Here is a 26,768-nt window from a genome sequence, read left to right as displayed (position 1 = left end):
CTGATCTATTTCACTGGTGACCGAAGAGCTGGCAGCTTTCTCGCACAACGTTTTAGCATCGCAATATAGTGGGGAAATACTGCCAGCGTCCTCGGCACCAAGCCAAAGGAGCCAAATTTCTTAGATTTTTATTTTATTCAGTATTCGTTTTTAGTTTCAATTTAGTTTTATTTTATAGATAAGTTTAAGTTACTTTATTTTTTTAAGTACCTACCTAAAACAGAAAATAAACAATGAATACATAGAAAACACCCATGACTCAGGAACAAATATCTGTGCTCATCAGTCATCAAGTGTTCGGCAAAGTCGGTGCCACACCACGGGATTCCTACTAGAAATCTTAATATGAACATGACTCAAACGCCGCGATCTTGGTCGAAAAAGTAATTTGAGTATGAGAAGATTGAGTGTTATTTATTTATAAATGGACTTGTATACACTGAATAAACACATAAATTGTATCATTATTATTTAAAAACATTGATACTTACACTTTTACAGAGCAGGTATTATTTCAATTTCCCGTATAAATTATATATCATACTTCTTATTTTTGCACCCGTGTTAAATATAGTGTATATTGTTTTAAATATAACCAAGTAATAACATATTAAATTACATAAATTACTATAAGACATAAATAGGAATATAAAACTAAAACTAACTACAATTAAAATAACTAAAACTAAAAATTAAAAATACCTATCAAAATTTGGTGCCCTCGGGAGGGTGCCCAACACGCAGGCAGCGTTCCCGCGCTGGATTGCGATGGCAATTCGCTGCGCGAGAAAGCTGCCCGCGCCGGGGTCACCCGTTGCCTCCCTCAACCTTTTCCCAAGCTCCTTAAGGAGCATATGTGCGCCTCTGCCCCACGAACCAAGTGTCTCGACGCCAAATGCGACGAATTCGTATTGGGCGCCGAGACAGCTGTACTTGGCTACCTTTAGACGCTCCCGAGTGTCCGATGCCGCGCCAGCCCGCCCGCTGGTCGATGGGACGTAGGACGCCGCTAGCGTGTCAGCGCAAGTGGCGTCCCATACCAACGCACGACCCATCTTCCAGGGAATCAGTGACATCCCGTCAGGGCGCTTACCGTCGTTCCGCACTATTTGGGGCTCTAGAGCGGCGGGAACGCCGGCACTGACAAGCGCCCTTCTCAGGATGTCATTGAGGGCGGAATGGCGAGACAGGCGACCGGCACCTGAAGAGCAGGCGAGCCCGTGGTGGCCGAGGCTATCCACTTCAGATCCACATGAGGCGCAGTTGTGGTCGGCACAGACAGCAACACCTTAGCCGGAGATCAGCGGCTATGCGAAGCGTCTCTGGGTCTATAAAGGTGCCGGTGTTAGGCGAGGGATACGCGTGTAGCCACTGACCTGATTCTGGCCTAGATGATGCCAGAAGCCTCGCAATATAGTGTTGTCTAAAGTAATAAATAACCATTCACCTGACTAGCTGGCTTGTCGAATCGAAGGTCACAGTTGGAATTTCTATTGTTTGCGTCTAATCTAAACTAGGACGAAAGAGACGGCAAACAGTGTCCCTTTATTAGTTAATTCTATCCTTTTCTAGTTTAATGATAAGTAATTGGTTGATAACCCATTTCTAGTAGAAAATATGTTTATTTATATTCCTCAGACCATTAAGTTCGCATGTTGTGATTTAAAGTTTATTTGCTTAGTGTTTGTATCTATTGTAAAACCTTCACCCCTGGTCCTTATTACATTTATTAATTTTATAATACTGTAATTTTATTTCAATAACTTATTAAAATTAGAAACATTGTAGAAGTAAGTCATACAACACGAATTCCGGAATTCCCACGGCACGCGGCATATTAGCATATTGATTGAGGTCATTAACCCCGTGTGGCACCAACTCTGCCGATCACCTTATCACACAAATAAATGCCCTTAGGGATCATCCATTAATTACGTCACATGATTTTTTTTGACCCCTCCCCCCTCCTCGTCACATTTGGTCACATTTTGCAAATCCCTCCCCACCTGGTGTGACGTCACATTACAGGCAATTTTGTTTTCAACGAAATCGGCAATACTAACTCGGCATTTGTTTTTAATAAAAAAATATTTTTGGTAAAAGAAATATTAGTAATTTTATAACACAAAACCAATTAGGACTGAAAATTACCTACTTCCAAAACCTCATTATTTAAAAGTACAGCGAATAAAAAAATATAAATTAATTTTCGGTTACTGATGAATAGTGATGAAGTTAAAATGACGTCACAATCTTTGTGACTCCCCTCTCCCCCATGTCACATTTTCTTGACCTCCTCCCACCCCCTAAACGTGTGACGTAATTAATGGATGACCCCTTACCGGGATTCGAACCCAGGAGCATCGGCTTCACAGGCAGGGTCATTCTACCCACTAGGCCAGACCGATCGCCAAATAAGGTAATAACATTACTCATATTAGGAGTCATTAGGAGATTCATAGTTGTATTGTATTGTATAACAAATTATAAATAAATAAATCGTAGATAAATATTAGGGCCTAGAGGGTAGATCAAGCCGCAGGACGTAGTGCGTGCCATCATGGCATGCCCCATACCGTAATTAGTGAACGTCCTCTAACAGTACCTCCTCAGGGCTCTCCAGTGTCCTCTCTCTCTGATCTACTGTCTTAGCACAGTAGGAGCGCTGCGACAGCACAGAATAAATAATAGTAGGTAGTACTACTACCGTACAGAAAGGACACTTCCTACAAAACCCAAGTTTGACAGCGATTCAGGAACAAATCATGCTATCCCTTTCTACTGAATGTCACTATTTCTTTATGATTTTTTTATTTTGGTTATTAAGGGTTGTCAAAATTCAAGTCTTAAGCTGTGGTTGTGCACGCAATAGGACGTCAAGTGGCGACGCACTGGCAAAAGTATTTCGCTTGCGTGATAGACTACTAGGTAGACTAGGTACCCATCCGTCTCATATAAACTAAGTTATAAAGAGCTCGGTACCTACCCATCGTTTGATTTGTGCAGTAGACACGCGAGAGGCAATTAGCGTGACTCACGCCTGAGTCGCGCCATAGTACATTGTGCTAGCCTCGCGCCTCGCCGTTCTCGCCGGGCATTCGCCGGGCGACTGGACGAGCTTGATTCGGAACGAGTGTTGCTTTGCGTGTTTTAAACTACCTATATGATTGAAAAATAAAACACAGTAAACCTTTTTTTTTCTTCAGAATTTCATTGTCATTTGGATTTTTGAATTACCTACTTATACTGCAAAACGTACCTAATTCAAGACCAAAAAAAGTAAGAAAATGTTGCCACTTTTTACTAGCGCATCTTATATTTATCCAAAAATAAGTAAATAATAGTACATTATTGTCGAGGCTCGGAAGTAGCTACTTGCAGGCTGAGGATTCGTTTTAAACGGACGACCTTGGGAGTCCGTTTAATTGAATCTGAAGCCAGCAAGTAGCCTTCCAGCCGAGTCATATATAGTGCTTTTCTCAAAAATGGTGCAAGACATATAAATATCATAGAAATATTTTACAAAAGCAACGTTCTTAAGTATTTGTTTTCACAGAAAAAAGCCCATGCCGCCTTTTTATAAAAAAAATAAATAGAAGTGTATTTTTCTGGCAAAAATACGCCAACCTATTTGAGACAGCTAAATAGTCGCAGTACTAATCATCTGTTTGGCTGTTTAATGGGCCTGTGCCTTCATTTGATATGGTCATTTCAACTTTTAAAAAGTTTGGATCTCGACAAATAATGGAATTTGTATGCAACATTGCAGTCCCAAAATCGAGACTGCAATGTTTTTAACTTTTTAATTTTTTACTGACCATAAACTACGCGCTTCGCGACCTATTTTTTATACGGCAAAGTCGACTTTGCTGTCCATTTTTGAGAAAAAGTACTTTTTTAAATCGTAAGAGTAAAATTACTAATAAATAAATTATCTTAGCGTGATTATCAGTGTTCGGCAAACTTGGTGCCACGCGGGGTTAATGACCTCAGGCATTATGCTAATACGGATATGCCGTGGGAATTCCGGGATCCGTGTTGTATTACTTCCTTATTCAATGTTTCTAATATTAATATTAATAGGTTAATGAAATGAAATTATATTACAGTATAATAAATATAATAATGAATAGCGGTGATGGTTTTACAATACCTAGGTAAACACTAAGCAAATAAACTTTAAATCACAACATGCGAACTTAATGGTCCGAGGAATATAAATCAACATATTTTCTACTAGAAATGGGTTCTCAACCAATTTCTTATCTTTAAACTAGAAAAGGATACAATTGACTAATAAAGGGAAATAGTTTGCTGTCTCTTTCGTCCTAGTTTAGTTTAGACGGAAACAATAGAAATTCCAACTGTGACCTTCGACAAGCCAGGTAGTCGGGTAAATGGTTGTTTTTTACTTTAGATAAGTTTATTATTTTAAACAATACTATATTTAACACGGGTGCAAAAAATAAGAAGACAAGTATGACTTATAATTTATACGGGAAATTGAAATAATACTCGGTTAAAGAGTATGTTTTTTTAAATAATAATGATTTTTATTCATTTTCATTTACAAATAAATAACACTTAGGTACTATTCTAATACTCAAATTACTTTTTCGACCAAGATCGCGGCGTTTATGTCATGTCCATATAAATATCGCGGCGTTTATGTCATGTCCATTTCTAGTAGGATCCCACGGCGTGGCACCAAGTTTGCCGAACACTGGTGATTAGTATCAAAAGGAATTTATTATATATAATTATTGCAGTGGCAACATTGTCTTACTTTTTTTGGTCTTGAATTACGTTTTGCAGTTTAGGTACCCAACTAAGTGTGTTTTGTATCTTATTCAGTGCGGCTACCATGTGTTGACATTACATGTTTACGATCCCATAGAAAAAGTTGTACAGTATGACCTACCTAATCACTTCGAACAATATGGCTCAAAAACGGTCCAAAAATGACCCTGTATGGCCTTTATTTATAACTTTATCAGACATTGTCATTTGTCAATATTACATACAAAATAGCCAGGGAGGCTCGCGAGCCACAAGTGAGAGGTTAGCGGGCCGCATGCGAGCCGCGGGCCGCCTGTTGCCGATCGCTGCATTGAAATGAGAGTCGGGCCACAGAATAAATAATAGTACTAAGTACAGAATACTCACTCTCTAACAAAACGCGTCTGTTACGTTCAGCACAGATATGGCCGCTAGGTGGCGACAGCGCCACGCGCGGCTTATGGCAAACCCCAAAATTGGGGCCGAACGGATGTACTTTTAGCTACCTGTAGCAAAGCGATGAAATCGCGGAGTGAGACACACCTGGTCGGGCCTTCAATATTGAGAGGAAAGGGGCGGCCGCTTCTCTCCATAGTTACGTAGATCCCATTTTCCTCATTATGGAAAACATTTGTAGGTACATAATTTTATGTACATAGGTAAGAATAATATTAACCTTAGCTATGCCACTACGTCTGACTTTTTTCGAATTTTTGATTGTTGTAAAAATTAGGAGCGTAAAACAGATTTCATACAAATATAAAATATTTAAATGCTCCTAACTTTTATAACAACTAAAAATTCGTAAAAAAATAATAATCGTAGGGTCCAGGGATGTTGCGGATGCAGATTTTTGACATCCGCGGATGCAGATGCGGATATTTAAAGACTCACATCCGCGGATGCGGATGCGGATGTCAAGATTTGGTAGTTAAAAAAGGACAAATATAATTATATTATACTTACGCCCCATGTTGCACAATGTAGGTACTATACTTTTAAAAAAGCAAAACATGTTAATGTCAGGTTCTATGTGATTCTATTTCTTAAAAATAAACAAAAATTATATTCCTATAAGTAAATTGATAAAACATTGAGTTACTTAAATAAAAAAACAACAAAAAGTTAAGAGAGGACATTATGTTTATTTTTGATAGCCAAAGATAACCGTGGAGTAGACAACCTGCGATTTATAAGCTCGCTCGGTGAATACTCGTACATTGGACAGGGTGCTGTTGCGGCTGCCGCGCTGTGCCGCGACGCTTTGCAAAGTCTGCGTCAGCCGCCACAGTCACAGCCTCCTGAGCGTAGTAGCGGGGAGGTGGGACAGTGGCCTAGTCAGGAACTGGGCCTCGCTTCACAGACGCACAGCTGTCTCCATGCTCAAGACAGCGAGCGAATGATCACCCCACACGATGGGGCGCGACATGCAACAGTCTCAAAAGCAGAAATGCAGACCTCTCACATCCTTCCACAAGAAGGGCGTCGAATGATTTACCTACCTATTCCTCACTTCACTTAAGTTTAGGCACTAAATATAGTTGTTTAAGTATTTTCATATTACCTACTAACAAACTATGGACACATATTCGTATGAAATAAATGCGTTTTTCTTTGTATAAAATCTCGGATATAAAATGGCCTTCGAGTATTAATCCTCTGTGCAATTGAATTATGTGGCCAGGCTACAGATGCGATTTTTTCACAGTGTAACAGCTAGAATTTTAAAATGAATTATACAATATTTCTGAAAACTGCAGCACTAGTTGTTGCTCCACCGCAATACTATGTAACAGATCATATAATACTAGTACTATGTTTACCTTTTCATGCAGCATGCAGCAAGCATATTAGCATAATCAACTCTAGGATCTAGGACCTTAGGTGCGACGATCACATACACAGATTATTCTGACCTTAATTACCAATAATTCGCCTCATAAAATAAATGTAATGATATCCGTCAAAACGATATACATTGCAAGTTGCAGTTGGTTAACAGTCGCATCACGGGTCGATAGCGAAATTAAATGTTAAAATCATCAATTATAATCATCTTTATTTGTGTTGCAAAATTTTTATTTTAGATTTTGAATCAAATGATGACTTCTTAGATTTACAAAAATCGTGAATCTTAACTTGAAATAATTATCTTATCAAAAAATCAAGATGAGTTGCATCGTGATAATCATCAGGAATTTCGGTATTATTAATCAAATTTGTAATCAAGTTCCTCTCATGAATGAAGTCCATTCTATTATTAAACAATGTAAGCAGTCGATCGACTAATTGTAACAAGGAATCAGTAGGCGATTTAACGTCGGTGTAAGCATATTGCTGTATGTTTTGTTAATCAATAATAATTCCCTTTTATCAAATAAATCAACTTCATTCTTGAGCAATACTTGTTTACAGATTGAGCAATCAAATTTTTCAACGCACACCTTGCCCAACCAACCTGCAAAATATACAACCGAACATGTTTCCAAAGTTATTTCGTTCGTGGATCCTGGGATGTTTTCAGATGCTACTATTTCTGAAACAGAAATGGTAGCTCCTGAATTGGAAGGACCAGCAATAGCTTCTTCGCTTTCAATACGGTGTGTTGAAATTGAAGACGCTATTTCTGACCCTTCAAGTCGTTGTGTATTCGGTTGGTTGGTGGTTGACAAAAATGTGTCATTATCTGATTCGCAATTTGTATTTTCTAATTTGATTAAATTGTTCAGTAAATTTGATCGGAACATAGCTCTTAAACTTTTTGATGTTGGATTTCGATTACACCCACCTCTAATTCTGTAAATTCCGAACAAATTTTCGATCACGTCTTGATTTAATCTATTGGTCATTAAAAAATTTACCTCGGTGCCCTCAGAAAATTCTTCGGCGGAGAACTGAAGAACGGCATTAATTGTTTGCTGCATACCCTCGAAGCAAGGGGGGGTTGTCAATTTAATTGAATTATTTTTCCCATCATCTTTTTTTTCAAATCAGCAAATGTTTTTTTCCCTTCAATTAAGATTTCGTATACACGTGATTTTTTATTGTTAGTTAAAGCGCATTTGTATGGATTTTTATCGAATTTATTTTTTTAATTTAATGAATCAAATAAATCATTGACATGCATTACAAAATCAGCTGTGTTTTTTGCCGTGTCGCTTTTCAGTTCTCCGCTATCTATTGCCGTGATTATCGCTGCACCGACCGAGTGACTCAGAACTTGGGTCGCAAGTTTAATTTTCATTTTTTGAAAGTTATTCGGTTTAAGATGCACCGGGGTTAATTTTCTCAATGATTTACTTTTATTATCTTTATCAATATTGTACACCTCAATTATATCTTTAAATGAAATTTCATTTCCATTTAAATCAAAATTATTATCAATCAAATTATTTCTTATATTTTTAATCAAATGAGGCACATCATTAATTGCAAAAATCTTGTGATCATCAATAAAAAAGAAAGGATCGTCTTTCGTTGCCCCCAAAGTTTTAATTGCCTTTACGTTTGTGGTGGCTTGGTCACACACCACGACTTTAGGCAACAGCCCACATTGAAATAATTTATTAATTACAGATCTAATCAAATTAATCAAAATATCAGCAGCAACGGGTTTGTTCGAGAGAAAATATGCCAGAGGGATTTTCCATTTAGTGTAAATTCCTCTGGCAACAAACACCAGTGCATGCTGGGCAACTTTGGGGGAACGGTCACCTTCACCAAAATCTTCAAAACCTTCAATCATATCAAATTTCATTGTATAATCTAAATCAACCTTAATGCTCATTTCATCGAAACATACAGCGCATGCTTTGTCTTTAATTGATGAATCAGCAAACTTATTCCTAATATTTTCAAATATATCATCGTTTAGTCCGGGTAAACAATCGGTGGCTTGTAACCACTTCTGGATCCCATACAACCATTTCCAGTCGCCGTTACGACGCGGTGTAGACACATCTTGTGTCGACACCGTCTGTTTCGGTCACAATTCCAGTCGCAGAGTCGTCGCCGTGTCGACACAGTTACCAGAAATGGGGAAGGGTCGACACATGACACAAAGTGACATAAAGTGTGGTCGCCGTGTGCACACATTGTTACTAGTTTGCGACTACTTTATGCCAAAATCATTCGTTCATTCGTTCATTTTGTTCCTGTCAAATGGAAACTGTCAGATGGAAAAATAGTTAAATAAAAATAAGTGACATTAATACGCCATCTCTAAAACGGATTACAAGACGTAATTATATATTGTTTGCATTTATATTACAATAGGACTTAAATTATAATGGGGAATTAAACTGCTCGAGTGATTTGATAAACTAAGTGTAATATAATCAACGCGCCACCACATTGTTTTAGTTTAGCCGGAAATGAAATTGTTTACTTCTCAGTGCTTGTGTTCATAAATATATTATTTGATGCATTTTTAGTACTTCGATGCGTATACTATACTTAAATAACAGAAATAACGCTTTACATACTACGAAACTTGTTAATTATGATGTATAAATATCGTTTAAGGCTGAGAAATATTGCAGTCACAAAGTAGTCGCAAATGTTTCGACTTTGTGTCGACTCTGTGTAGACACATGACACGCGCTGTCAAAAGTAATAACAAAGTTACTGGATTCGCAAAATGGCTCCTTGTGTTCATTTGTTTTCAGATATTCTCAAAGTGTAAAAATGACGTGGTCAGAGATGGGACTTAATAGATTAACTGTTTATTCGACTAATTAATGGAATAAAAAAAGTTAATCCTCAAATTTTAATCACGATTAGTTTAGTCGACCTAACATAGATTGAAATTGAATTAATCTGACTGATTAAAATTCATTCCTTTTTAGATATTAATTTATTAATCTGAACATTAATCGAATAAATTATCGATTAAATCTCGGTTGGAAGTTGACAGGGGGCCATTTTTGTACGTAAAAATAATTGAAATGTCTTGCATGCAGATGGTAGCCAAACACGTTGTCATAAAAGTCGAGATGGGTGTCGTGGATGGATGGAGTGCCGATTTCGAAAATGATAACCATTTTGGAAACCAAAATGGCGGCCATGCACTGTGTCATAAAAGTCGTCATGGATGTCGTTTTATACGTTTTAGGGGGCCCCAATTTTGAAAATGATGACCATTTTGGAATCCAAAATGGCGGCCATGCACTATGCCATAAAAGTCGTCAGGGGTGTCGTTTTATAGGTTTTAGGAGGCGCAGATTTCAAAAATGATGACCATTTTGGATTCCAAGATGGCGGCCATGCACTATGTCATAAAAGTCGTCATGGATGTCGTTTTATAGGTTTTAGGGGGCCCCGATTTAGAAAATGATGACCATTTTGAAATCCAAAATGGCGGCTATGCACTATGTCATAAAAGTCGTCATGGGTGTCGTTTTATAGGTTTTGGGGGGCGCAGATTTAGAAAATGATGACCATTTTGGATTCAAAAATGGTGGCCATGCACTATGTCATAAAAGTCGTCATGGGTGTCGTTTTATAGGTTTTAAGGGGCGCAGATTTCGAAAACGATGACCATTTTGGATTCCAAGATGGCGGCCATGCACTATGTCATAAAAGTCGTCATGGATGTCGTTTTATAGGTTTTAGGGGGCCCCGCTTTCGAAAATGATGACCATTTTGGAATCCAGAATGGCGGCCATGCACTATGTCATAAAAGTCGTCATGGGTGTCGTTTTATAGGTTTTGGGGGGCGCAGATTTCGAAAATGATAACCATTTTCGATTCCAAAATGGCGGCCATGCACTATGTCATAAAAGTCGCCATGGATGTCGTTTTATGGGTTTCAGGGGGCCCCGATTTAGAAAATGATGACCATTTTGGATTCCAAAATGGTGGCCATGCACTATGTCATAAAAGTCGTCATGGGTGTCGTTTTATAGGTTTTAGGGGGCGCAGATTTCGAAAACGATGACCATTTTGGATTCCAAAATGGCGGCTATGCACTATGTCATAAAAGTTGTCATGGGTGTCGTTTTATAGGTTTTAGGGGGCTCCGCTTCCGAAAATGATGACCATTTTGGAATCCAGAATGGCGGCGATGCACTATGTCATGAAAGTCGTCATGGGTGTCGTTTTATAGGTTTTGGGGGGCGCAGATTTCGAAAACGATAACCATTTTCGATTCCAAAATGGCGGCCATGCACTATGTCATAAAAGTCGTCATGGATGTCGTTTTATAGGATTTGGGGGGCGCAGATTTAGAAAATGATGACCTTTTTGGATTCCAAAATGGTGGCCATGCACTATGTCATAAAAGTCGTCATGAGTGTCGTTTTATAGGTTTTAGGGGGCTCAGATTTCGAAAACGATGACCATTTTGGATTCCAAAATGGCGGCCATGCACTATGTCATAAAAGTTCTCATGGGTGTCGTTTTATAGGTTTTAGGGGGCCCTGATTTCGAAAATGATGACCATTTTGGAATCCAAAATGGCGGCCATGCATTATGTCATAAAAGTTGTCATGGGTGTCGTTTTATAGGTTTTAGGGGGCCCTGATTTCGAAAATGATGACCATTTTTTGAATCCAAAATGGCGGCCATGCAGTATGTCATTAAAGTCGTCACGGCTGTCGTTTTATAGGTTTAAGGGAGCGCAGATTTCGAAAATAATAACTATTTTGGAATACAAGATGGCGGTCATGCACTATGTTAAAAGTCAACATGGATGTCGTTTTGTTGGTCATGGTCATCATTTTCGAAATCTGCTCTTCCTTACACCTATAAATCAACATCTATGACGGCTTATATGACAAAGTGCACGGCAGACATCTTGGAATCCAAAATGGTCATCATTTTCGAATTCTGCACTCCCTGAAACCTATAAAACGATATCCATGACGACTTTTATGACAAAGTGCACGGCACACATCTTGGATTCCAAACTGGTCATCATTTTCGAAATCGGCACTTCCTAAAACCTATGAAACGATATTCATGACGACTTTTATGACAAAATACGTAGCCGCCATCTTGGATTATAAAATGATCATCGTTTTCGAATTCTGCACCCCCTAAAACCTATAAATCGACATCCGTGACGACGCAAGTTATCTTTATTTTCAGATCTAACAAATTGCTACGGAATACAAAGGACAAAAAAAGAAGCGAGGAGGTAATGAAACAAGCAAAAATACAGATGATTCCTCGACGCAATGGGATGCTTCTTAAATTGTGTCCAGATTTTTTTGTCATAAAAGTTTTTATTTTTCACGTATTACTCTCACAAGTTCCGTGACATTTCGACCTTGTAATTTTTTAAGTAAATGTTTTTGTTTATCTGTGAGGATCTCACTAGAATAATATAATCAAGGTATGTTTATATTTGATGATTGAAATAGTAACGCAAAAAAAAATATTATACTTGTGTCTTATATTCCTGCCGAAGACTTTTATTTTTCCTTTTCCTTCTACACAAGTTTGGTCAAGTAATAGTAATTTAGGGCTCTCAATTTTATTTTGACTTTTACAACAGTAAAGCTACGAGGCCATGTTTGGTATCGTTTTCGTATAAATTCGCAGTACCAAATTTAGTTATGGTATCACATTGACACCATTCCAAAGTAAAAACATATAAACTTACTTTCTTTTAAACTCCTCTTCACGCTTAAACTGCTGAACAGTTTTAATTTAAATTTAGTACACATATATTTTGAGTCCCGAGACAGGACATAATAAGTTATCTCAAAAATCATCCTTCAAAGGTGTGAAATGAGGTGTAGGGGGGAAATCAGAATTGACTTCTTGAAGTTAATACTGTTTAAGTTTAGGTTTAAGTCATGTTTTTTTTATCATTTTTAACTAAATCAAAGATGTAGACCATCCCAAATTTAATATAAATCGGTTCAGCGGTTATTGATTTCCCGTACAAATTTCCACGCCACTTTTCACACCTTCAAAAGATGATTTTGGTTATAAGATCTATCCTATGTCCTGTTCCGGGACGCAAACTATTTCTATACCAAATTTCAACGAAATCGGTTCAGCGGTTAAGCGTCAAGAGGAGTTTAAAAAAACCGACCAAGTGCGAGTCGGACTCGCGTATTAAGGGTTCCGTACATTAAATCCGACTCGCGCTTGACTGCACATTTCTGATAGGTTTTCCTGTCATCTATAGGTAAAGAACTATTTTGTGTATTCAGACAGACATACAGACGCACGAGTGATCCTATAAGGATTCCGTTTTTTGCTTTTGAGGTACGGAACCCTAAAAAGGTTTTTTTTTAATTTTGTGGAATGGTGTCAATGTGATACCTTAAATGGATTCAGCAACCCAGATTTATACGAAAACGATACCATACACGGCCTAGCACCTTCACTGATGTAGATATATCAAGATAAAATTGAGAGCCCTAAATAAACTTTCAAGAGCGGATATCTCAATAACTATTCAACATATCGAAAAAATTGACTGAATAAACTTGTAACAAATTAATTAACTTTCATTTTGTATACTTAAGTGGCCATGTCGCTAAGATGCATAGTTTCCGAGATATAATCGAAAAACCGGAAAATGGGACCTTCAAAGCCCCCTCTCTTCCCCCCGCTCAAGGGCTACGGCCGGGGACTTTTGATATGTTCACCTCCTAACTTGTCCAAACCAAGTTACAGAGTCAAAAATTGTGTTCCGAGCATTTCCCTCTACAACTTTTTTGAGCATTCGTTGGCTGACCTAAGTAGCTTATTGCATTTCTTTAAAAACTTTTCTGTAAAAGGTTGACGGGTGTTGGGTGTTTATATGGTTTTGGTCGATTATTATCATTTGCATCGCCCATGATGACTTACTAGAATTACTTACGAGCACACGAGACACTAATATTAGTTTGACAAACCTTGGTTTTCAAGAGGTATTTTATATTGACATTTGCTGTCACAAATTTGCTGTCAGATTTAGTCGCAAACCGCACGCAAAGTGCACACAAATGTGTCGACACCTTGTTACGGAAAAGTGTACACACGGCGACGACACTTTGTTTCGAAACAATTCTAGACACATTGTGTGGACTCTGTTACGACACATATGACATTTAGTTACCACTTTGATGATTCTGCGACTGGAATGGTTATATGGGATGGTGGTCGGAGCAGCTAGTACTACACCTTGCTTTCTCAAATGATTATATGTGGCTGGGGATTTGTAAAAAAGTGACATACAAAATTTTTTTTCGGCCTCGGTCCACTGTTGCTTATTGCTTTTTCTTAACTGCATCTGCGTCAACACCTTCGATGCATCACTTTTAAACTTAGTAGCACTTAAATTTATGAATTTCTTATTTTGGATTTTTTTCTGCAATCTTCTATACTTCATTCTTTCCTTCTTCAACATTTTTTTGGTATCTTCAATAGCAGTTTTTAATCTTTTACAATTCGGTGTGTCGCTATCGGCTGGTCGCTTGCGTTTTTTCGGTGTCGTAAATAGTTCTGTGTCATATAAATCGCCTTCGTCCTCATTTTCTTCACGATTTTTAACACCAGGGTAAACTTTTTTTGGTGTTAATACTTTAAATTCTGTCGGTCCTTGGCCTAGAAAAAGAAAATAGGTACATAATATTGTAACGAACCGCGATAGTTATTCATGAAATATAACTGTGGAAACGGATCAAATCAATGGGATTCAGTTTTTCTTTAAACATATTAAATGTCTGACTTTGGCCATAACTCAATTTAAATGGAAATATATGAGTGCCTATTTTAAAGTGATACTTTTTAGAATGAGGAATACTTATATGAACTAAATTGTCCATTTTTTATTTAGTACAAATCGCCACTGTGACTGTAAAGGCCAAAATTGTCCTAAAAAATACATATACTTAATTTTCATTTATTGTGCAAAAATCAGTTTATTTGTATGAAAAGGTAGAACGATTATTTTAACAATTTTTAAGAAAAAAAACCGACTTCTATGGGCCCGGTGAAAGATTATGGTAGATGGTGCACTATGTAGAAAAGGAGGTAAAACCAGTACTTTCTAGTAGCATTTCGTTTCCGTAAGGGTCGTAGTTCTAGCCTAACCTAACCCACTTCTCTGATAGCAGTTCGGTTCTGTGAGGATCGCAGTTCGAACCTAAGCAAACCCACTTTTCTAGTAGCATTTCGTTTCTGTAAGGCTTGCAGTTCTAACCAAACCTAACCCACTTTTGTTCGGTTCTGTGAGGATTCGAAATCACCAAACGTGTACTATGCGTTGTTGAAGAGTTCTGTTTTGATCATCATCAGCAGTTCCACTTCATCAAATGCGACAGTTTTTAGGATTCCGTACCCAAAGGGTAAAACGGGACCCTATTACTAAGACTTCGCTGTCCGTCCGTAAGTCCGTCCGTCCGTCCGTCCGTCCGTCCGTCCGTCCGTCTGTCACCAGGCTGTATCTCACGAACCGTGATAGCTAGACAGTTGAAATTTTCACAGATGATGTATTTCTGTTGCCGCTATGACAACAAATACTAAAAACAGAATAAAATAAAGATTTAAATGGGGCTCCCATACAACAAACGTGATTTTTGACCAAAGTTAAGCAACGTCGGGAGTGGTCAGTACTTGGACGGGTGACCGTTTTTTTTTTGCTTTTTTTTTTGCATTATGGTACGGAACCCTTCGTGCGCGAGTCCGACTCGCACTTGCCCGGTTTTTTATTAATGTAAATGCTTGATTTTATGATGAGAATATAGAAAATTCTATACGTACGCCTTTAAGATTTGAGGAGTTCCCTCGATTCCTTATGGATCCTATCATCAGAACTCGAGCTTGACAGAAATGTGGCTTAAAAACTAAACTTGCTTAGCAAACATAACGAAGAGGACAAATCGCCAAACGTGAACTATGCGTCGTTGAAGAGTTCCTTTCTGATCATCATCAGCAGTTCCACTTCACCAAATGCGACAATGAAAATGCTTGATTTTCTGATAAAAAATAAATCTCTATACGCATGCATTTAAAATTTGAGGAGTTCCCTCGATTTCTCATGGATCCCATCATCAGAACTCAAGCTTGACAAAAATGTGGCCTAAAACTTAACTTGCTTAACAAACATAACGAAGAGGACAAATCGCCAAAGGTGAACTATGCGTCGTTGAAGAGTTCCGTTCTGATCATGATCAGCAGTTCCACTTCATCAAATGTTACGTTTTTGAATGTATATGCTTGATTTGTTGATAAAAACACAAAAATCACTATATGTATGCCTTTATGATTTGAGGAGTTCCGTCGATTCCTCATGGATCCCATCATCAAAACTGGATTTTAACAAAAACGGGACCAATCTGTATACATATATATACAATCAAAAAAAGAATTTTCAAAATCGGTCCAGTAACGACGGAGATATGGAGTAACAAACATAAAAAATAAATAACCGGGCAAGTGCGAGTCGGACTCGCGCACGAAGGGTTGCGTACCATAATGCAAAAAAAGGCAAAAAAAGACGGTCACCCATCCAAGTACTGACCCCGCCCGACGTTGCTTAACTTCGGTCAAAAATCACGTTTGTTGTATTGTATGGGAGCCCCACTTAAATCTTTATTTTATTCTGTTTTTAGTATTTGTTGTTATAGCGGCAACAGAAATATCATCAACTGAAATAAATGTCATATACTAAGAAAAAGTGACCAAGGCCTCCAGTGCCCCAGGCTGGAATCGAACCAGCGTCCTCTGCTATCGCGGCAGGTGCCTGAACCACTCGGCCACCGGGGTCACAGAAACGTTAGTCAAATTTTCCAAGTATATGCACTTTTTTACTGAAGGCTTGTGGCGCCCCCCACAAAAACAAATAAAATAAAAACAAATTAAAATATTTCCTGGAAATAATTTAATTTGTTCAAATACTTCATTGTATAGAAATATCATCATCTGTGAAAATTTCAATTGTCTAGTTATCACGGTTCGTGAGATACAGCCTGGTGACAGACAGACGGATGGACGGACGGACAGCAGAGTCTTAGTAATAGGGTCCCGTTTTACCATTTGGGTACGGAACCCTAAAAAAAAACATGTATCCAACCGAATTGATAACCTCCTCCTTTGGGATTTGTAAGTAGGTTAAAAATGAACTCTCCGTCCCTAAATTATACAAAAACGATATATAACTTGACCTAGTTGCTAAGAGCATGAAGAAATATAGCACAGATTGGACCTGGGGAGTCGACCGTTTCCCCTCTCCGCTCCTTTTTGGTACACGGTACGAGTACATTATTTGGCAACAAAGGTATGCAAGGCATCTAACACAACCAATAAAACCTCCATGAACTTAAATGGGAGACATATTTCAATCCATGAAGAATCTTCAGATATACTTACTTATTAACGTCAATTAAGCCACCAGTGTTGGGTTGCCTATAATTATATGCCCACTTCGATTAACAATGAAACTATTATTCCGTGAATATTTTTTTACTTAATAACTTATAAATCACATTTACAAATAATGTGAAAACAACTACTTATATAAAAATCTAAAAAAATTATAATTTGTTTATTTTTGGATTTCATTAGGGTTTCTGCTCGAGAATTCCCGAGGCGAGAAATCTCGAGAAATTTGTCCTAAGTCGAGACGGGAAAAAAATATTCAATGCCTCGAGAACTCGAGAAATAAATCTCTTGTGATAAGTAAAAAGAAAACACGCGTATAACACATGATGTGTCTATAATGTATTTCTTTAGGTAGTTAAATAAATATGAACAATGTTTTTTTTTTACATTTTCAGGTAGGAACCCACTTAATACATTTATTACCAACCAAATAAAAAACTAGGTATCTTCATCCGTCCCCTATCGTTCTAGACTTAACCGATTTTCATGTTTTGAAACTTTTGAACTATCATGATTCATATGACATTCATGTAGTGTCTTATTATTGAAAAACGCTTTAAAAAAAATTGTTACGAATTTTGTTACCATGTAATAAGTGTAATAACAAATATTACAAAACTAAATTACTTTTGATAAATCAAATCATCCCAATATATTCCTATTAGCAAAATATTACAATTTTAGCAGCTTTATTGTTACGTTGAATAAGTACGAGTAATATTACGTAGTAAAACTTCTGTAAGTTTTGTCACATCGAGTTAAATTTATTGACTGAATATTGCTGCCTAATAAAATACCATATTATGGTTTATTTACATTTTGTTGAATACCTAAAGAAATACACTATAGCATAACACATGGCCGATGCGTACGCCTGCATCTATAGTTTTTTTTTGTTGTATTTGTGATTATTAAGTGCAATTTATGGTGACTAAAAATATACCATATGTTAGATTATTGATCTCACCTACGATTCCTACGTGTCCCATTTGTAAAATGCCAAAAAAATTTTAAATAACATGGTGTTTTTTGGAGCTTTCAAAATTTCTCGAGATACTCGAGAAACTCGAGAAATCTTGGTCGAGAATTCCCGTGCCTCGAGAAATTAAAAAGGTCGAGAAACCAGAAACCCTAGATTTCATACAACGTTGAAAATTTTCAAAGTGGTTGAGCAGCCCCTTGTAGTTGAGATAAAATTACAAAACTTGGTGTACATTATCAGCATAATAAGTGTAACCAAATAAGGGGGTGCCGCTTCTTCTAGCTACAGTTTTAATTTTTCCCATACAAACGTGAACCACCCTAAAGTACGTAAGAAGGACGGCCTGTATGCATTAGTAAGAGATTTTTACCTTGTTGCCACAAATGGATTTTTTTATAAAAGATATATTTTATGCAATAGTATATTCTGCATTAAATAACAAAAAATTTATCTCACAAGTATTAAAAAAAAAGTTTAAAAAATTAAAAATATATTTTTAAGCCTTTATAAACAAGTTACTATCTTAATTTTTTTTTTGAAAATGAACTACCATTAGGTGCATGTAACATCCAAATTTCAAAACAATAGAACCACTAGTTTAGCCACAAAAAAAATTAAAAAAAAAAATTGCCAAACCAAGGGGATTCTAGGCTTGAAATTTGGTAAAACGATATCTTATAATAAGACAAATAAACGCGCCTAAGAAAGGGCATTTCAGCCAGGGGCAGTTTCACTATGGGATTGTGGCTAGACCCTTTCGGGCATCTTTTATCACATCACCAGCAAAGACACTGAATAATCATAGGTAATCACAATAATCACATACCTTCTGATGTTGATGCAACTGGTGAGTCTGGGAAGTTCTCTGTCGATTGATCTCCTTTGTAATGGACAGGTACGCCTAACTTATTCAATCTTTTACGTATACCATCTTCCTTTTGAATGAACCGCTTTTCGAAATGATCAAAGCAGATATATTTGTGTCCAAGAGCATTTCGAGACAAGTGGGCAATGGTCATGCTACCTGAAATTTATGAAATGTATTTAAAATTATTTGTTTTGCACTAGTGCGGAAATAAGTACTTTCCGTGCCTATGTCAAAAATTTAAACCGCCATATGTACTGTAAAACGTTGTACGATACACGTGCGAGTAAGTAGGAATATCACTCCTTCAGGTTTGCATGATATGGCTAGTGTTCGCTATTAGGCAGATCACGAAATGGCGGCCTTTCATGATCTCTCGATATGCCCCATTTTACGATCTGCCGTCGGCATATACACGGTGGCTAAAAATAACTGCATTCGATTTATACGAAGTATACCACTTTCTTAGGAGGTCACATTCTGAGTTCGTCACTTTCTGAGGTCGTCATATTCTGAGCACGTCACTTTCTGAGAATACCACTTTCTGAGGACGTCACTTTCTTTTCGTAGTAAGATTTAAGCGCGAACAATAGATAATCATGTTAGCTGTACGGCATAAGGCCACTTTTATTTATACAGGGTGACATATCGACGTTGCTACCCGGATTTTTGACATTTGTGGCAGCTGGTGCAGTTTGTGTCCAAACGGAACCTTAAGAGTGCTTAAGACATTTTCCCGTTATAGTCTAATTAATAGATTCGTATTTCCCTTCAATTAACCACTGAAAAAAAACATCCTGTAGGTATATGTCATACATAAAATCGACCGTATGCCATACAGCTGATTGCTGATAATTCCGTTGTTTGTGCAGGTATACGCTTAAATCTTAGTAGGAAAAAAGTGACGTACTCGGAAAGTGACGTCCTCAGAAAGAGGTGTTCTCAGAAAGATACGTACTTAGAAAGTGACGTATGTACTCGGAAAGTGACTCGGAAGTATGAAATCAGCATGTGACGTCCTAAAAAAGTGACGTTCTCAGAACGTGGCTTAATTATAAGTGACATTTTAAGAAAGTGACATAATCCGCCTAAACCAAAAAAGGGGCCAGCAAAAATGTATAAAACAGCCAAATTTTTTTCGCGATTTCGGGGTTGATCCCATAGTGAAAGTTGCTCAGTATAATCCCAAAACTTCACTGGCAACGGGAATGCAGTTATTTTTTAGCCACCTTGTATATTTTATTCTTATATCATATTTAATATTGATTTAGAATAACTGTTATTTTTTTTGTAATGGTGATATTGAACAACCTATGTTATTTATTTAAACTTTATCACACCATTAAGATAATAAAAAATATATATTTGATACAAACTTTTATCATCAACTCTAGGTACAGTATATTTCCACAGACAACTAATATTCATCGAGACAATTCTAACAACTCCAAACAAAATTAGGTTGCATTGTTATAACACAGAGTTCCATTAGCCACCTCCTGTCTCCATCATCAGATCAGCTCTATAGAATCATAATATTATTCACATTGTCATCCATCTTACATATGTAACTATACAAATTTTCAGCTTCATTGGTAACCGGGAAGTGGGCCTAACTTGCAAGATTTGATTACAGACGTCTCTTTACACTACACAGACAGCAATGGGGCAATGGGACAAGTGAAACTAAATAAATACTTATGCTAGGCAAACCTTGTGTCAAATAGCAACAGAGATAGGAGTTATTAAATTACAAGATTTTTTTACTGGTATATGTAAATATTAATATAAACCAACAAAAATATTATATAGTTATATTATACTAGTTATTTGCACATAGCATAACCCCTGGTAGCCAAGCGGTAAGAGTGTGCAATTTTCAATCCGGAGATTGCAGGTTCAAACTAGTATTATATGACCTGTGCCTGCTTGTACTACCTTGTACCAATGAGTTTTTTGGAATCTATGTAAGTGGCTCTTCGTTGAAGGACTCATATTATTTTCATATATTTATTCATAAAACATACCTATACCTACCATTCTTTATATCCTGCTACCCCAAGGTTGTCTGGATGAGATCGCTTACAGCGATAAGACCGCCTGTTGCTACCATTATTTACACTGTAAATCTGTTATTGTATTTTTCTTTGTGGTGCAATAAAGTTTATTTACTTACTTACTTTTTACTCAATTTTTTTTCTACAAAATCAACTACATTATGAGAATCAGACTAATCCCAGTAAAGCCTAGTTTCCCCTCTGGATTGGCAAAATCAGTAGGAAGTCACTTTCATCAAAACTAGTGCCTATGCCAATAGTTGGAATTAGTTGCCAAATGTACATATTTAATATCCACATAAAGCCGCTACATCAAATTTTATTTTTAAATTATGTAATATTAAAATTTAACAGTAAAAATTTGGTGCTTGTAAAACTATGTATGTATTTGTAAACCTGATTTCCTAAACATCTATCCATGTGTTGAATTGTGTTTCATACTTAAAGTCAAACTGCTCATATATTCAACTATACTTGATATTTTCCAAGACAAAAGTAAAATTTCAAAATGCAATGGATTGGAACACCTTTTAATTGGCATCTACACAACAATACGCAATACTAACATTATTTGTCTCTGTATGTATGTAATATTTATTACCTGTTACACAATAAATTATAATACATATTTCCGTACTTGTAGTCCATAAAATAACTGTAGTATTATATATACCTATCTACTTAGGTACTGTACCTAGACCTGTATATATTAATATCATTCAACCGACCAGTCTAGCCTAGTGGGTAGTGATCCTGCCTATGAAGCTGATGGTACTAGGTTCAAATCCCGGTAAGGGCATTTACTTGTGTGATGAAGCATATATATGTTCCTGAGTTATGGTTGTTTTCTATTGTTTATTTATTTATTTATTTATTAGAAATCTATATATGTAAATATTTATATATTTTATACATCAATATCTGAATACCCACAACACAACCGTTTTAGAGCTTACCGTGTAGGGCTTAGTAATTATGTGTAAAAATGTCCTATAATATTTATTTATACCTACATTATGATATGATGTAAGTAATCCTGGATGGGTCAAAATGTTAATGACAAAATATTACTGCATTAAATTTTATTCCCTAGTTTATTTTGTTATGAACTTTTACAGCTAGCGTTCTATCTGGGGCAAATTACAATCCACAGTGGCATCATATTTTACTTACAAACCTATGTGAATATAATCAGATCGGGCATATTGTGTTAGATAACAGTTGAAATGGTTCTCAATATATTTTTATGAAAACAAAATCAGTTTAGGTATATTCTATATCAATAGACTAATATGTACTGACACTACTGACGTACTGTACGTTGTCAATACAGCGTAAAGGATGACTCACGTTAGACCGGGCCGTGTCCGAGCCGGAGCTTCGTTTACTATAGAAAGTACCACGCGATCACCGATCAGCCGTCATAAAAAATTACATGTCGGACGCCCAGGTCCGGGCACGGCCCGCTCTAGCGTGAGTCATCCCTAAACTGTAAACATTTTTAAAAGCAATTTTAGAATTGGTTGTAGGAAAGATAAATTTAAGAAAATAGTAAAAACTTACCACAATTGTCAATCCAAGTTTGCAATCGAGCACTGTCGCCAGTTGGGAAGTGGAACATCGACTTCTGACCGATCTTACATTGGTAATACGAACACGTGGGTGGCATTCTTCTGCAGCACTTTTGTTTTCAAAACCCTTCGGCGTATACAAATCCAAGCCAGGTCGTCGTGATTGCAGTAATTGTCGGAGTCCTATTAATTGCCAGTCGCGTATATGGAACGTCCGTAAAAAGTCCGTTTGAAAGCCAAGTCGTCGTTTGAGATTAAGGGAAACTAGTAAATAAAAAATTAAGGTGCGCTTTCGACTCGGAAACCAGCAAGTTGAGCAAGTGAAAACTTGGATTGTGTTTACAAACAAAGTATTCACGCGTTTTGATAATGCAGTAGTGAAAGAGAAAGACATCGCGCTTTGCGTTTTTAATTTGTATTTTAACATCAGGTAGGCCTGATGAAAGTAGGCTTTAAAACACCCATTTAGATTATTTGTATTCACCGGTCACTTTTTTACATTTTGTGGTCATTTTCGTAATTTATAACTTATATGTAATTGTTTGAAATCAAACATCACATCATGTCTTAAAACGAGAAACAAAACGCAGGATAGATGCATGGAACTGAACGCACACACTCGTCCCGTTTTGATGATGTAAACATACCGGAATCGTGGTGGCTCCATCTAGTGACAATATTCAATATTATTTGGCTAGCCTCATAACTGTCGCGTGCTGTTGCTCATGTCGTAGACGATCGCAATATAGTTGTAGCAACTTGTAGTTTATAACTTTCTAAAATAATGCATTGATTTCGTGTTTTTATTGATGCTTGTATTTAATTTATAATGTTTTTAATTAATGACACCACAGATGAAACTTAAATATCACTTAATCTGTAGGATAAATATTTCGTAATGGTCGATCGTGACATATAGCGCCATCTATGATATCGATTTGAAAATAATTATAAGCCCTTCGAGATGGGAGGGCATGCCTATGTGCTATGTGCCAAACTCCAATAACATCCGTTCAGCCGTTTTTGCTAGACTGAGCAGCAAAAATCCAAACTTACACATTATACATGAGCAAAAAAAAAGCTTAGAAATGGAATATTAGGTAAATAAGTGATCTCATGTAAAATGTATGGTACCAGCAACCTAAATTCAAATTATGGCCTCTACAACTACATACAACTAACTCATAATATGTTTTTTTTTAGATATTACAGCAGGCTACTTCACTATGTTTTGTTACTTAAAAAAAAAAGATTGCTAATAAATACGCAAGTATGATTAACAAGAGCATTTAATATTTCATGTAGACACTTACAGCTTTCTTGTCCTGCAAAAAACACCGCGAAATTAGTTAACTAATTGGGTATTTGTAGGTATTTGTTTAATATAGTGTGTGACCGACCGACCGAAAAATAATGCACACATACTCACGGCGGTTTTTGCGAAGGTACTAGAATTTTGAATTTTGCTACAAGTTGTAGCGAAGAATTTGGCGTTTGTAGCCTACAAAACAAGTCATTGAATTTATAGTTCTAATTCCTAATTTCGTCGAACTTGGGTTAAAACGCCCTGTATAATAATATAAGGAGTAATTGAACCTGTCCAAATAATCTTTCGCCTGCGGGTTCCTAAAATGCTGCCAACCCAGCGCCCTGGAGCCCCGTTCTTTTTCCGCAGCCCGCTGAAGTCCCACACACGTACAGACTGTTCCAGAGATGCAGACATCAGATCATCTGTCAGATAACTGACCTGACATAGTTGTGTAGATGAACAGACTGGCCTAACACTTGAAGAACTTACTTGTCCAAACAGATCAGTGGCCTGCGGGTTCCTAAGATGCTCAGCCAAACCAGCCGGCCCCGGAGCCACATTCTTCTTCCGTAGCTGGCTGAAGTCCCACACACGAACGGACTGGTCCAGAGATGTAACAATCCAATCATCTGTCAGATAACTGACCTGACATAGTTGTGTAGATGGACAGACTGGCCTAACACATGAAGAACTTACTTGTCCAAACAGATCAGTGGCCTGCGGGTTCCTAAGATGCTCAGCCAAACCAGCCGGCCCCGGAGCCACATTCTTCTTCCGCAGCCCGCTGAAGTCCCACACCCGGACGGACTGGTCCAGAGACGCGGACACGATCAGGTCGTCCGTCGGGTGGAACTGAGCGCACATCACGTAGTGGTTGTGTCCGGTGAGGACGCTGATGCATTGGCGGGACTGCCAGTTCCATATCCTGATTGTCTGGTGGGAAAAAGTACAAAAGCAGTTAGAAATTATTGATCTACATGGTCATCATAATTGGCCCTTATTGAGGACGATTTAAGGTATACAAAATAGGCCAATCACTGTGAGTTAACCTTAATTAAAAATAGAAATAGAAATAGAAATAATAATTAATAGTGAAAATGTGTGTCTGTCTATAAAACTACCGTCTTTTCGTAAAAGCAGAATTCCAAACAAACAAGAGGTTAACTGGAAGAGATTAAATAATAATCAGTTCACCTTTGTACTAATGATGTGTTTTATTTTTATGTTTTTTGTACAATTAAGTGTTTTACTGCTAGAAGACTGTAACTGAATGTATTTATTTACCAACCCTTTTTCTTATTTTTTTGAGTATTTAACTAACCTGGTAAAAGGCTTTTTATTATTTTATAACTAACCTGGTCATCTGATGCACTAAGGATCCACGGATACTCGTGGTGGAAGCATGTGGTGCGGATGTAGTCCAAATGTCCCAGCAGCGTGAAAAGGCAGCGCCTTTGCTTGTAGTTCCACACCTGAATGAGTAAATCAGTATTTTAGGATTGATGAATAATGGCATATTTAAACACACATTAAAAATACACATGCAAGGCATGCAATGGTATCTTATAAGAAATAAAAAGTAATGCATGATGATTTCAATTTCCCTTCAGATTCAGGTAAGTGATAGCTCTCCTCAATATCCAGAATTCCAGAATCAAGAATAGGTTACCAAAAAAGAAAGTAAATAAAATTATAAATAAAGTTTCATGATGATTACATCAAACTAAACTTAGTTAAGCACTCATTACACTTCCTGATTTAATTTCTGATAAGAGACAGGGTGATGTTGATAAGGTATGCTATAACTTTCCTTCCACAGAATAAATTCAGCAATTTATTGTACAATATAATAGAACAAATATATATAAATAATAGAACAATATATACAAAATCAAACTTATTTTAAATGAATTAAGTATTCAATAAAAAGTATGTCCTTGTTAGAAGAATATCACCCAAAATATTTATTTCACAAAATATACAGAAAAGTTAAAATGTTAAGTTACTGATAAGTAATGATTATTCAGGTTAAGATAAGGCAACACTGATGTGGACCGTAAAGTTAACATTTCATTCTTATATTCATATGGGAACATACTTAACTGCTGCCAAAATAATATATCAATTTTAATCTAATTGCTGAATATAGTCCAGGAACCTGAACATAATAAAATCTTCTAAAGTCTGTGTCACCGAAAACAGTCGCAATGCACTGTCAGGAGTGCAAAACTCCTGACTTCGGTCAAACTCGGCTCCGCTCGGCTCAGCATTACTCCGAGCAATTATTAGGGTTGGCACCACTTGACTTCCTTTTGCGTGCACGACTACAGATAAGATAATCACTTGATTTTTGACAATTTTTGATTAGAAAGAGACAGCATGATTCGACCCTGAACCGCTGTCGAACTTCGTTTTTGTAGGAAGTTTCCTTTCTGTACGGTAGTCCTATTAATTATTCTGTGGCACTATATCAAAAAACATGTTGTAGATATTCAACCAATACCAGACACTTCCTGTCAGCATTAAAAGGCCTTACCTTGATTTTATAGTCATCTCCACCGGACACAAATAGGGGCTGTTGGATGTGGAAGCAAATGCCACGTACAGGACCGTCGTGTTCATCAAATTTCTCCAGCAATGTACACATACGATAATCCCACAGCTGAATCACCCCATTGTGCAAACTGGCCAAAACCCATGGTCGTTTGGCATGAAATGATATGCCTTTAACCCTCGCCGACTTTGTCTCGAATTTTGTCAGCATTTTCACGCGAAATTATAGAGATATTTAGTTAAATTAGACTCTTACGGAAAGATACAAACGATCGACATGTCAAACCGGCTGACGTGACACGTCCAAACAGGGATGTGCAATGCGAAT

At 37.1% G+C, this 26,768-nt stretch overlaps 2 protein-coding genes across 2 annotated transcripts; both read right to left on the bottom strand.

Annotated features, from left to right (window-relative positions):
• Window positions 1-418: 418 nt before the first annotated feature.
• On the bottom strand, window positions 419-24,332 carry LOC134675325 (uncharacterized). Its single transcript, XM_063533532.1, has 6 exons — window positions 24,326-24,332; window positions 23,892-23,903; window positions 18,912-19,109; window positions 13,957-14,325; window positions 942-1,288; window positions 419-439 (listed from the first exon to the last, which is right to left on the bottom strand). Exons 1-6 carry the CDS (start codon window positions 24,330-24,332, stop codon window positions 419-421), a joined length of 954 nt encoding a protein of 317 aa, XP_063389602.1.
• Window positions 24,333-24,512: 180 nt separating this feature from the next.
• Window positions 24,513-26,761, bottom strand: LOC134675369 (coatomer subunit alpha-like). Its single transcript, XM_063533581.1, has 4 exons — window positions 26,424-26,761; window positions 25,243-25,359; window positions 24,584-24,820; window positions 24,513-24,527 (listed from the first exon to the last, which is right to left on the bottom strand). Exons 1-4 carry the CDS (start codon window positions 26,649-26,651, stop codon window positions 24,513-24,515), a joined length of 597 nt encoding a protein of 198 aa, XP_063389651.1. The 5' UTR covers window positions 26,652-26,761.
• Between the last annotated feature and the right edge of the window lie 7 nt (window positions 26,762-26,768).

Source organism: Cydia fagiglandana, chromosome 21 (assembly GCF_963556715.1).
Source record: "Cydia fagiglandana chromosome 21, ilCydFagi1.1, whole genome shotgun sequence".
In the NCBI taxonomy this organism is placed as follows: domain Eukaryota; kingdom Metazoa; phylum Arthropoda; class Insecta; order Lepidoptera; family Tortricidae; genus Cydia; species Cydia fagiglandana.
Note: the sequence above shows the minus strand (reverse complement) of the source record. Positions and strands in the feature narration are given on the sequence as shown.